The sequence below is a fragment of the Rutilus rutilus genome (genome assembly GCF_951802725.1).
Source record: "Rutilus rutilus genome assembly, chromosome: 2".
NCBI lineage: Eukaryota > Metazoa > Chordata > Actinopteri > Cypriniformes > Leuciscidae > Rutilus > Rutilus rutilus.
The window spans coordinates 8,788,016-8,800,307 of NC_140210.1; the positions used below are offsets into that span (position 1 = coordinate 8,788,016).

The 12,292-nt window shown below is 36.9% G+C and overlaps 2 protein-coding genes across 3 annotated transcripts in view; one reads left to right on the forward strand and one right to left on the reverse strand.

The window, feature by feature from the left end:
* Window positions 1-1,899, forward strand: part of pdia2 (protein disulfide isomerase family A, member 2) — a 5,177-nt gene extending 3,278 nt beyond the window's left edge. Inside the window, exons 6-8 of the mRNA XM_084402764.1 lie at window positions 193-543; window positions 1,480-1,614; window positions 1,718-1,899. Coding sequence (XP_084258890.1) covers window positions 193-543; window positions 1,480-1,614; window positions 1,718-1,783 — 552 coding nt within the window. The 3' untranslated portion in view covers window positions 1,784-1,899. The remainder of the gene's footprint in view (window positions 1-192; window positions 544-1,479; window positions 1,615-1,717) is intronic.
* Window positions 1,900-4,434: 2,535 nt separating this feature from the next.
* ifi44b (interferon induced protein 44b) lies at window positions 4,435-8,266 on the reverse strand. 2 transcript variants are annotated; one of them, XM_084402924.1, is made up of 8 exons: window positions 8,191-8,266; window positions 7,450-7,576; window positions 7,164-7,197; window positions 6,651-6,852; window positions 6,382-6,462; window positions 5,855-6,026; window positions 5,348-5,448; window positions 4,435-5,071 (listed from the first exon to the last, which is right to left on the reverse strand). In XM_084402924.1, the coding sequence occupies exons 2-8, from the start codon at window positions 7,556-7,558 to the stop codon at window positions 4,898-4,900; spliced, it is 873 nt and encodes a 290-aa protein (XP_084259050.1). In that variant the 5' UTR covers window positions 7,559-7,576; window positions 8,191-8,266; the 3' UTR covers window positions 4,435-4,897. The 2 variants fall into 2 exon arrangements, with proteins under 2 accessions (XP_084259050.1, XP_084259049.1); XM_084402923.1 differs by having other exon boundaries at window positions 6,313-6,462.
* Window positions 8,267-12,292: the final 4,026 nt, after the last annotated feature.

The following is a 12,292-nucleotide window of genomic DNA, read 5'->3' on the forward strand; positions in this document are numbered from 1 at the left end:
CATGAAATCGAAATTGACAATTTCTATTATAAATAATTTATTCACGCACATCATTATTTATTTATTTTAAATTACATGCCATCGCACTTTCCCCTCCTTCTTGCAATGACTTCTCTTCCTTGATGACATGTTTACTGCCGTGAGGGCGGAACAACCTGTCACTCACATGAGATCGACCAATAGCAAACCACAATAGTCCAACGATCCAATCAATTCCACATAGACAAAATCAAGTTTCACCCTACAATTTCTCTTGATCGAGAAGTCATTCTACTCAGATATAGCTTACATCACAACAGGGAAGAAAAGACAATCGCAATTTTCATTTCAGCCGACTTTATCATTTGTGTCATTCTCACAGATGCTCCATGGTGTGGTCACTGTCAGCAGCTGGTTCCTGTGTGGGATGCGTTGGGAGAGAAGTACAAAGACCATGAGGACATTATAATTGCAAAAATGGATGCCACAGAAAACGATGTGGAAGATGTCATTATACAGGGATTTCCCACCATTAAATACTTTCCTGCTGGGACTGAAAAGAAGGTTCGCAACAATACACACACTCTAAAGCCTGTTACCTATCAGTGTCTTGGTAGTGTGACACCTTGCGCTCTTTTTATTGCCTTTATCACATATTTTAGTAATCATCATAAATTAGGTATCATTCAAAAACCATTAAAAATTCATCCTGTGAAAACCGTTGAACATTGAAACGGTATTTTCAAACCTTTTAGTGGATTACATTTTTGTGATATCAACTTCAAATTTGGAACACAACCTGGTTAGACAAATGGCTTTGACTTATCTATACATTTTTGGGTAGGCCTATGTTTACACAATAACGATGCACTAAAAACTGAAAAGTTTTGACAAAATTGTCAAAATAATCCACGTTCACACGGATCCGTGAAAACGACTAAAAACGCTGTAGTATGCATGCCAGGCCAGTAGATGGCGATGTCTCATCGGAAAGAAACACTACACGTACTAATACGCATGCGCATGACGTCACTATTTAAAAAAAATCGCTTTTTGTTTACACAGAGATGATAACAGTATCATTTTCAAAAACGTGCAATTTGAAACCCGTGTTCAAAACGCTGTTGATGTGTACGTTAATGGCCAAAACCCATAAAATGGTTTCCATTTTTAGTTGAAAACTGTGTTGTGTACACAGATTTACGTAAATTCCCCCTTATAATTAATATATATATATATATATATATTATGTATGAAATACTTGTTTTTGTTTTTTTGTTCTGTACATTTGTTTTACAATTTAACTTAAATTTATACGTTTAAATTTATGCGCCCCCCCAAAAAATGTACAACAAAGTTTGACATTTTACTGGTAAGATATATTGTAGCCTAAATGGACATCAAATGATAGGCCTATGTTGTTGTTTTTCTTATGTTATTATGTATCTAAGTGAGAATGGCAGTACTGAAAAATGCTTTTAAAATACTTTTTTAAATCAGATTGTTGACTATGATGGGAATAGAGATTTGGAAACATTCTCAAAGTTCCTGGATAATGGAGGAGAGTTACCAGAAGAAGAGAGCAAAGATGAGGATGAGGATGATGATGATGATGATGATGATGATGAAGATGAGGTCAGTCAATAGCCAACAGATGGATTGATTATTTAGCCTGATATTAGGTGTATTAGTAGATATTTTGAGTAATATAGCTGGTGTGTTTCTTTCTGCTTTTCAGGTGTCGAGTGAATCGATAGAAGAGTCACCAAAATCTACCAATGAAACAAGCAAAGATGAGCTGTAAAAACGAGCCAAATGTGTTTTATCAGATTAATGTAATTTCCTCTGCACTGTACCATTACAACAAACTACATACCTGACTAAATTGAATAAAAATAGCTTAAAATTTTAAAGGTTTTATTCATGGTCCTGATGGTCTATAATTTATTTCTGTGGTGTGGGATCACTATCAGCAGTGTTAGTATTGTAAGGACAGAGGTTAGAACTAGGCTGTGAGGGGTAAATGTAGAAGGTGGAGAACAGTTGCAGAAATGAGAGCTCAATCAGGGAATACACTTAATGTCATAAATCCAGAGAAAATCACAAGAGCGATTTACTGAAAGACAGGAGAGTTTGGTTTTAACATATCAAACACTGAGGAACAGAGCAACCTATATACACTCACAGGAAACGAGGCACAGTGAGAACAATAATAACACGATACAAAAGCGGGAAACTGAAATGAAACACATTGAGGGCCTCTAGTGGCCAAAACTATAGGCCATAAACCTAACAAGTATTTGGCTTCAGAAAATTGTATGGGTGAATCTCACAGAATTGTCAAAAACATCATGACTGGATTGAAGCCTATTTTTAAGAAATATTTCTTTTTTAAATGACAATCATTAACATTTTATGTTGAAAAAAAAAAAAGATTACTGTAATGGCATTTAAAAAAAAAAATATATATATATATATATAGCATTGTTGCGTGAATCCGTGTTTGTTGTTCAAAATGAATTAATAGGCTAATTAAAATAAAGTGGTAAATTATGTTTAAAAGCTCTCTTAATAAAGCTCTCGTAGCACTGTATAAAACTTAAGTTAAACCACTGGAGTCACATGGATTTCTTTAATATCTTTCTGGGGATTGAAAGTTGCGTAGCTGTCAATGAAGGGACATAAACCTCTCAGATTTCATTTAAAAGATCTTTATTTGTGTTCCGGAGATGAGCGGAAGTCTTACGGGTTTGAAACGACATGAGGGTGAGTAATTAATGACAGAATTTTAATTTTTTGGGTTAAATGCTTTAACTCAACCTAAGGCACATTCCTCTTCATAGGAACAGATGGGAGTTAGCATTTTTCTGCTTTCGGATGCAGCCATTGCATGAGAAAAAGCAGATCAGCAGGGATTGATTTTAGCACACTTTGGGCAAATTCCTAAAAGTGTTTTTGCGCCCATTGAAGGGGCGTTTACAAACGAAAATGAACAACTGAATCCCTTCACAAATGGACCCTTCTGCATTTCCCTAAACCCAAAATAACACAATATAACAAGAACAATGACTTGTAAAATACATATAGCATATGTGGATTATTTAATCTCTAAAAGCAGCTTGAATAGCATACCTCACCCACAGAGAAAGAAACTATCACACACACATCTTTACTAATATTAGCAAAGGCATATGGAACCCTAAAGATTTTTTTTTTTAAACATACAATACAGTCAGGGCCGGACTGGGACACAATTTCAGGCCAGGAAATCCCACACCCATCCAGGCCATCCCATGGACCCAAATAAAATTTAGAAACACGGACAACCCTATTTTTTCCTAAATTACATTTATTGGTCTAAATCCTTAGGCTGGGGCCGTGTAAAATAATTAAAGGCTTTCTCTTGAACAGTATCCTCACTTCCCTTTTCCTTCTCTTCATTTACCCTAATATCTAAGTGGAGTACTAGTATTATATAGGCCTATATATATATATATATATATATATATATATATATATGTGTGTATGTATGCATGTATAAAGTGTGCGTATTTTTTCTTGTACCTGTCTCTTCTTCACCGGTCACTTGTTCTGGCCTCATCATGTTACAAACAGAACTGTCCTCCACAGTAAAACAACCACCTTATTGTAATTTGTTTGCCCAGAAACTACATTTGTGTTAGTAAAAAAATCTAAGTATTATATTCATGACAAATGTTGTTGTTTTCATCTTAAAATTACTTAAATATCCAACATTTAGCAACACTAGGCTATATTTCATACAATATGTAAAAAAAAAAAAAAAAAAAAAAAACTTATTTTGCTTCTACATGTCATCTCAGTCCCTGGCTGAATGTGTGATCATTGCACCACAGCTAGTGCTAGGTTGACTGTCTCCACCTTCATTTAATTAAATAAATAAATAAATACAAAAAAACGGAAAAAAGTTTTAAACCTCACAAATGGGCAGACATATTTTTCTAAATTGTCTAAAAAAATGTTATTGCATTATTTTTTGTTGATGTCTGCACTATCACTCCTGTCTCCCTGCTCCCACTACCACATAAAATGTCAATATTTGTCTGCTAAATCACTAATGTAACTTTACACTAAATAATATTAATCTCCTTGAGCATACAGTATTTTGAGTGACTAATAGGGGCGCTACCGCTAACATTTGCTAGCATTTCAATACTAAGTTAACGAAGAAAAAAGTACAGTATTTACAGATGAAACTGACCTGCACTTGAAGCCCTGAACAGGTCATTCATTTTGCAACATTATGCTGCTTGTTCTCTGAGTGCTTTCTTTTTCGTTGTCCTTTCCCCCTCTGCTCCATGGCTGTTTTCTCTCCATCATCGGGTGACGCTCGCATTTTCTGTGTAACCGTTTGGCTGAGGCTGAGGCTTAAATTTAAAGTGGAATCAGCCTTGCCAGTCAAGACTAACAGATTCATGATTTTAATGACAATTTTATTGAATGACGAATTCGAAAATGATCACTGGACACTGGTAAAGGTAGTAGTATATATTTTTTATAATAATAAAAAATATATATAGCCTAGCCTATATATAGGCTATATATAAAAACGCTGGCTGGCAGCAGGCCAAATTAGTCAGCAGGCCACCGGGAATTCTCCCGGTGCTCCCGATGGCAAGTCCGGGCATGTGAGCTACATCATTATTCTTTAAACAACATGTAAATACCTTTATCTCTGTTTACTAGATATTGATATATTGTTATAATAGTATTGTTATACAAATAGAAACTACCACTAACCGCAGATGTAAGTAGCCTATACACAGTTATCTGCATTATGTAGCCAACTTTAACGTGTAGGCCATAGCATTGTTATATCACTGCATGGATAATTTGTCCAGTCAAGAAAACCTCCTGCTCAACATGGAAGTCTAGACTCTTATTCATTGTCTACTTGGTCCTCCACATAGTCATTGGCAAAGTTGACAATATTTTGCAATGCATCTAAAATCAGAATATCAGTTGTTGTGTTAGTGGTATGTTCCTCATGGTAGTTCTTCACAGGATAAATGCAGTTCACAGGAACACCCAGTCTTATTGAACACTCCTCCATCTGCAAAGAGAACATATAGACTTTTTTTTTTTTTTTTTGTATACAAAAATAAAATAGTATTACGGAGAAGAGATATAAATCCAGGTCACGTCACACCTAGTCTGACTGTCACATGCGATAGGCAATGAGTTTGAATCCCACATTGATTATTTATCATTATATATGATCAAAACCTATTATTTTCAATGGAAATTACAAGAAACTGAAATATACCTAAGCCAAATTTAATCAATGTATTCACCATGATATAAAAAAAGAAACAAAAAAGCACAGTACCTTCTGTTTTATTTTTTTGCTTTTGTAGATCTTCTTAAGATCTTCTTTAACTAGTGGACATGCTTCATCCACTTTGGTCATGATTATGACTTGAGGAATGCCTGTGGTACAATGAACAATAATTACACTGTATATTCCACAAAAAAAAAAAGGAAAAAAAAGAATTTATACAAATTATGCTGTTAAAAGTTTACTTTTTACTTATTTTAAGATGGTGTGTAGCTTCCTTGATGATCATTGACCGTTTGTATATTTTGTTATAGTTATGCATGAATCTGAGTAGTGATGATTCCCACTTTTTTAAAGTAAAATCCTCCAGGTCCTGCACAACAAAGTTTTTCTTAACATTGGCTATATGATATTGAGATCCAACCAATCAAATGCGACTCATACAGAACTATTACAAAGGGTGCAAACATTCTCTGATGCTCAAGAAAGTTCATGGATGAAACCTATGCATAAAATTTGTATTTTTGAGAATAAACATATAGCTATTATATGACTCACCCAAATTTCGTGCTTTCTCCCGAACTACTCTCATTTGCCTTATTTTTTCATCATCCATCACAGAAACAGTGTCAGCAGGAAGAACAGCCACCAGACAGTGAATCCTGTCTTTCAGAGTGGGGTTCCTCTTGTACCTTGGGTCGTTTTCTGTAATTGGTCTTACTGGATTAAACTGAAGAGATAGAAGCACTAAATAAACTACAAGAATGTGCCGCATTATGGAAAACAACAACAACAATAGAACTGAAAAAAATAATGTTTGACCTGTAGTTGACCACTTAAAAGTGAGTATTGCTTGAATGACACTCTTTTGCACTGTTCAGTTCACCAGCATTTCTGGAGTGAAGTTTATCATACTTTTTTGAACTATCAGCTCAGGTTTACTTCCACACTATGCAAAATAACCTTATGACTAGTGCTTGAATAAAAAAATTGAAGTCTGTATTAAATGCACTTACAGTATAACCATCGCTGATGCAACCATTTAATAACTGGATGATGTCTTCACTCTGTATTCCAGTACCTACATTGTGCATACCAGCGATGTCAGTGAACGTGAAAGGAAAGAAAGAGCCTGCCCTGTCCTTCTTCACTTTGTATGTTTTGCACTGAAAACAAAATCCAATCATTGTTTTTTGGAGTTTTGCATTAAAGCTTTTCTTACTTTGATAATAAATAATAATAATAAAATAAATAAATAAATAAAAGTATTTTAATGGAAATTACAGCAGTTCGCTTCTTAACATGGCTTTCATATAAATATCATAATATATACATTTCACATTTAAGCTTATACCTCCAAAGTGAAACTATGATCAGTAGCTACTGAATGTGCCAGAGCTCTGGTAGTGATGCGCCCCTGGAGAGCAGAATTCACAGAGTTGAAGTGGCTTGATTTTCCAGCACCTACTGGTCCATGCAGAAGAATTCTGAGAGTGTCGACTTTGTTCCCAGGTTGGAAGTTGGTTACTGCTGTCAAAAGGTTCTGTCTATCTTCACTAGAAAGGGAGTTTAAAGGGGGTGGTCAGGGGATTTTGTGAGCATAACCCTAGACTTAGGCCTATATGCATAAAATAAATGTGAGATGCAACATGTTTTTAAAATATTCCAAGAATATATAATCAATTAAGTCACTTTAAAAATGCAAGAAGAACATGTTACAAGGAACATGAAACTGGCTATTGTCAAATTTTATTTTACTGCAGTTTTGTCTGAAATTGACCAATGAGAGATCTAATTGTAAGGGTTAATGCAATAAAGCACAGCTTGTTCAGGCAGGAGAATTTTTTTTTTTTTTTCAAGAGCCTACCTCCAGTTCATTGACCTCCATGGCCTGTCATACTCTGTTTAACCAAAAAGAATTGTTAGTCATTTTCAATTTTAAATAATTAATTTAGCCCACTTACTTACTGTTGTAATTTGGCTATATTTCTTAGTATAGTATGGTCTCCAGGATTATGTAAAAACTATGAATAACACTAGTCGCTTTTATTTAAATAAGAACTTTTGGAAGAATTAATTTCAGTGTGTGGGCATTAATAATTTTTTCAGGATAATATAACCCTAATATTTTGTTTGAGAAAATCATAATTTACCTGGAGAAGGACGAGGAGGATCAAAAGCAGGAGAAGGACGAGAACGTGAACGAGGAGGAGAAGAAGGAGGTGAATCAAATAAGGATGTGATGAAATCAAATATCCCCATTCTAGCAACGTCTTTGTCCTTATATTGGAAAATAAAATATTGGTTAGCAGAATACCATTAAAAATCAAAATGATGTAAAATCTGGAAAAATAATAATAATGAATGAATAAATAAGTAAAATAAATCAGTGTGTCACTGTGGGGTTTCTTGCTTTGTCTCAGTCCCTCCCAATGTTTCCCTCCCATCTAAACACCCTTAGGGATGGCTTCTCTGTGCCACTACGTGACATATTTCTTTTAAAATTTATTTTTAATTATTAATTTAATCTTTAGTTTTATGTTTGTGTAAGATCTATAAATAAAAGTACATTCAAGTGATGAGTATGTAGAATAAGTCAAATAGAAAAATATAGTAGAATTAGAGCATTTGTCTTTTTCAGTTGGTCTGTACTGACATCAACAAAATGTTGAAAAAAAATGTATGTTGCTTTTTTGTTAAGCATTAAATTAATTTTACGTTCACTTGGTATTACAAGTGATATTACAAGTATACAAATGGTATTTGTAATTTTCTAAACTTGACATAGCTAATATATAAATATGTGGTATACTGCATATGGTAGCTCTCAAATTATTCATAACGTACACTTTACATTTAAATTTGGTGTAATGATTCTTCAGAAAATGTCTTACCTGCAAGTCAGTCTGAGAGTGTATGGTGATCTTGTTCAGTTTCTAAGAAACTCCCCTATTTATCCTGTAATGTAGTGACTGAATTTTATACTTTCAGTTTTGATATGATGGTCCCTTTGCAGTCCTGTGAATTTCCATGAGGTAACTGTAGGCAAGGCAAGTTTATTTATATAGCACATTTCATACACAATTCAAAGTGCTTTAGAAGAAATTAAAATAATAAAAAGAAATAAGAATAATTAAAACAGTTTAGAAAAATAAAATAAAATACAGTACAGTACAGTACAAACAGTCGGTCGAACAGCGGCACAGTGCTCATTCAGTAAATGCACAGCTAAACAGAAGTGTTTTGAGTCTGGATTTGAATATGACTACGGTAGGAGCACGTCTGATCTCCTCTGGAAGCTGGTTCCAGCTGCGGCTGGCATAATAGCTAAAAGCGGACTCGCCATGCTTAGAGTGAACCCTTGGTATTTGTAGCTGATATGATCCTAATGATCTGAGTGATCTATTGGGTTTATATTCAGTGAGCATATGCAATGTATTGAGGTCCTAGGCCATTGAATGAATGTTCTGCCAGATGCAAGTCTAGCTGTCATTGAAACATCGGCCTAATTGGCTGTCACTTTAATGCGTTAATCACAGTAAGTGCAATTAATCATGGAAAAAAATAATGCATAAAAATTATTAATGCATCCTTCCCCAATTATCTTGCATGCAGACAGTGGTCGTTTCATCCGACCTCCGGCCGTATGTCTTGGACAATCGGGTGAAGAGAGGGGCGGAGCTGTCAACTGATGCAACTGGTGGTGAGTTGGATCCGATGGCGGGAGAGGAAGCTGGACAGACTCGGCAGACCCAAACGTCTGGAGATATTGAGTCCGAGTGGAACATGTTCTCCACCTCCATTGTCGACGCGGCCACTCGGTGCTGTGGCCGTAAGGTCATGCCGTAAGGGAGTGCCGTCAAGCTGAAGAAGGAGTACTATCGGGCCTGTCTGGCTTTTGGGCTTTTCCTGAGTCCTGGACTGCAGCCCGGGTGGTTGTGGAGGCAAAAATCGGGCCTGGGAGGAGAAGTTCGCCCTCTCTAATGTGCTAATTTGAAGTGCATGATGCAGTTAGAATCTGAATGTCTTTAAAATTCAAGACATAGGGGCAAAAATGCCCCTGTTTTTGTCTTTTTTGCCTTATATTTCCTTACGAAAAAGAAGTATACTTCAAGTTTATTTTATGAAGTAGCCTATACTTAAAATGGCTTTAGTTTAGTCAAGCCCGTGGTATATCCATGTACACTTATCTAAAGGAACATTAAATTAGAACAGAGGTTATGGACACACCCAAATCCAGGTTGATCAAACAGCATTTGCTGATTCTAGACGGAAATAACTCGCCCCCCTCATTCAAGTGCACTTGAATCTGATACCAGATATTAGTCGTCACTAATGTCTAGCGCAGGCTTGTGGAAATATACGGATCCTATAATCTATAAGGGAAAAAACTATCTCAGAGTCAGTCAGAATAAGATCAGACGTTTCCAATTTATTGACCAGGTGATGAAGTAATAATTCAAAATCTAATTCAAAGAATAAAATCATCAGTGAAGCATACCAATAATAATAATTGAGAAATCACGGAATTTGTAGAAATTACCTGTCAACAAAATTACACACAGCGTTGTGTGGGCAGTCAACCTATACAGACTCCTCGAACTTTTCTACACCTTTTCCTTATATACCCAGATAATTCAATATTCTTACCAAATGGTGGCGTCTGTCATTATAATTAGATTTTGGTTCCCTATTCAGGGATTCACACTGTGAGATCAGAATTTGTATTTGAATAGGTTCTTGTTTTACATACAGGAGGTATAGTCTGAATGAAGGATCTGGGGGAGGAACATCTTTTTTGTCAAGGGACACATCACTTTTCTCATATTTTATAACTTCTTTTAGCTTTTTTATGCTTTATGATTGGGAGAATGAGACCATTTTACCAGGCGCACTGAGACACTTTACAGTGACAGTGACACGTGACGGCCAAGTATGGTAACCCATACTTGGAATTTGACCTCTGCATTTAACCCATCCAAGTTAATGCACACACATTAGGAGCAGAGTAGTGAGTAGTTAACACACACACTGCAAATGTGAATACACACACCCAGAGCAGCGGGCAGCCTTTGTGTGGCGCCCGGGGAGCAATTAGGGGTTAGGTGCCTTGCTCAAGGGCACCTCAGTCATTTCCCACTGGCTCTGAAATCGAACCAGCAACCTTTGGGTTACCAGTTCAACTCCCTAACCACTAGGTCATGACTGCCCCTTTAAATGATATCAAACATGCATAGATACTTCTTGTACATAGTTTACATTGCATAGGTTTTCAGTGTATTTCAGGTGAGGAGGAGGGGGGGATGAAGAGGAGATAGTGTGTGTGAAGTGTGAACTGCCCTGTGTGCTGCGTCTCAGAAATCCCTGTTACATATGCAGGAAATAGTTCAAGTGTTAATTCTCAGGAGGGCCTTTTGTTTCATCGAGGGGTCGACCAGACATACTGGCACCAGCCTTACATTCCATCTACATTTTATGAACTGCAGGAATTTGTAAAGCCATGACCAATTTAGGATTTACTTCCAAATTACTTTCAGTTTTTATTTATGGTAAATGCTGCCTGATCTTGTAAACTTGTTATGAACAGTTTATTTTCCTGTTTCTGTTTCTTCCGCCTGATCTTCTCTACAACCCCATTTCCAGAAAAGCTGGGACATTTTGCAATAATCTGTGATTTGTTAATTCTCTTGAACCTTTATTTAACTGACAAAAATACAAAGAAAAGATTTCCAATGTTTTCACTGACCAACTTAATTGCATTTTGTAAGGGCATTTTGTTTCACTGAGGGGTCAACCAGACATACTGGCACCAGCCTTACAGCTCACAAAACATAAAATAACAGATAAAGTGTGTTATAGCATATGAGTACTCAATATGATGCGGGAGGGGGAGGGGCAGGGGTAAGGGAGAGGGAGGGGCAGGGGTAAGGGAGAGGGAGGGGCAGGGGTGAGGGAGGGGCAGGGGTAAGGGAGGGGCAGGGGTAAGATGGCGCCTGTGTGAGTAGTGTTGTTAGTTGCTCTTAAGCATTTATGTGCAATTCTTGACCTAACCTGTCCTCATGTAAATAAAATCTGTACTAAATATTACAACGTTAAGAACCCTTTCTACGGGATTTTTCTTGAAGATGATGGGTGTTTCCTATATGCACTTTCTTGGAAATTAACCTATAGTGTTAGTTGCTACTTGAGAAGTGACTGCTCTTTCTATCGGTTATAACAATTCGGTCTCGTCATAAAATGTATTTTCCTCATCGCAACATATGGAAGACGCTTTAGCAGTAAAACGTGTGCATGATTACACAACGCCACCTGTGTCCCTGAGTCCCACCAAGAGTCCACAATCGAAGATGCGACGCCATACTACAGAGCCATCAAATGCTGTTCTCTTGGAAGCAATTGAGAAACAAGACGATTTTTTAGAGAAATTAACGGCAATTGAAAACTGTCTCCTGTTACTCAAACCGCATCGCTGAACTCGGAAATAAAATGGACGCGATCTCTGTCAAGGCCGATCTTGCCGTTACAAACTCCAGTTTGATGAAGGATCAAGTTACATCGCTAAAGACCGAAAACAAACAACTTTGGGAAAAGCTGGATGAATTGGAGGCATACAAAAGACGGTGGAACTTAAGGATTGCTGGTATCCAAGAAGTGAAGGTGAGAATGTAAAGATGGCTGTGATGGAAATATTGCGCTTTGTTTCACCATCTCTAGCAGATGTTCTCCAGTCTTCCATCGATGTGGCCCACAGGCTTGGGAAGAAAGGGCTCACTCAGCCTCGTCGTATTATTGTGCAGTTCACCTCTCGCACGCACCGTGACCTCATCTGGGCCGACGCAAAGCGTTCCGAAATTCCCAAACAAAAGAAATATTAGGATAACGGAGGACTTAACACAACGCGCAAGGGAGGCTCGAAACAAACTGTGGCCACTCGTGAACCAAGCTAGACTGGAAGGTAAACGTGCAGGGTTTCAGGGTTCAGCTGCCATCATCGAC

Excerpts from the sequence above, each read along its gene's own strand:
- ifi44b (XM_084402923.1), bottom strand. The coding sequence starts at position 7,558 with ATGGGGATATTTGATTTCATCACATCCTTATTTGATTCACCTCCTTCT. Across the intron at positions 7,198-7,449 it reads TCCTCCTCGTCCTTCTCCAG|AGTATGACAGGCCATGGAGG; the intron begins GTAAATTATGAT and ends TTGGTTAAACAG. Across the intron at positions 6,853-7,163 it reads TGGAGGTCAATGAACTGGAG|TGAAGATAGACAGAACCTTT; the intron begins GTAGGCTCTTGA and ends CTCCCTTTCTAG.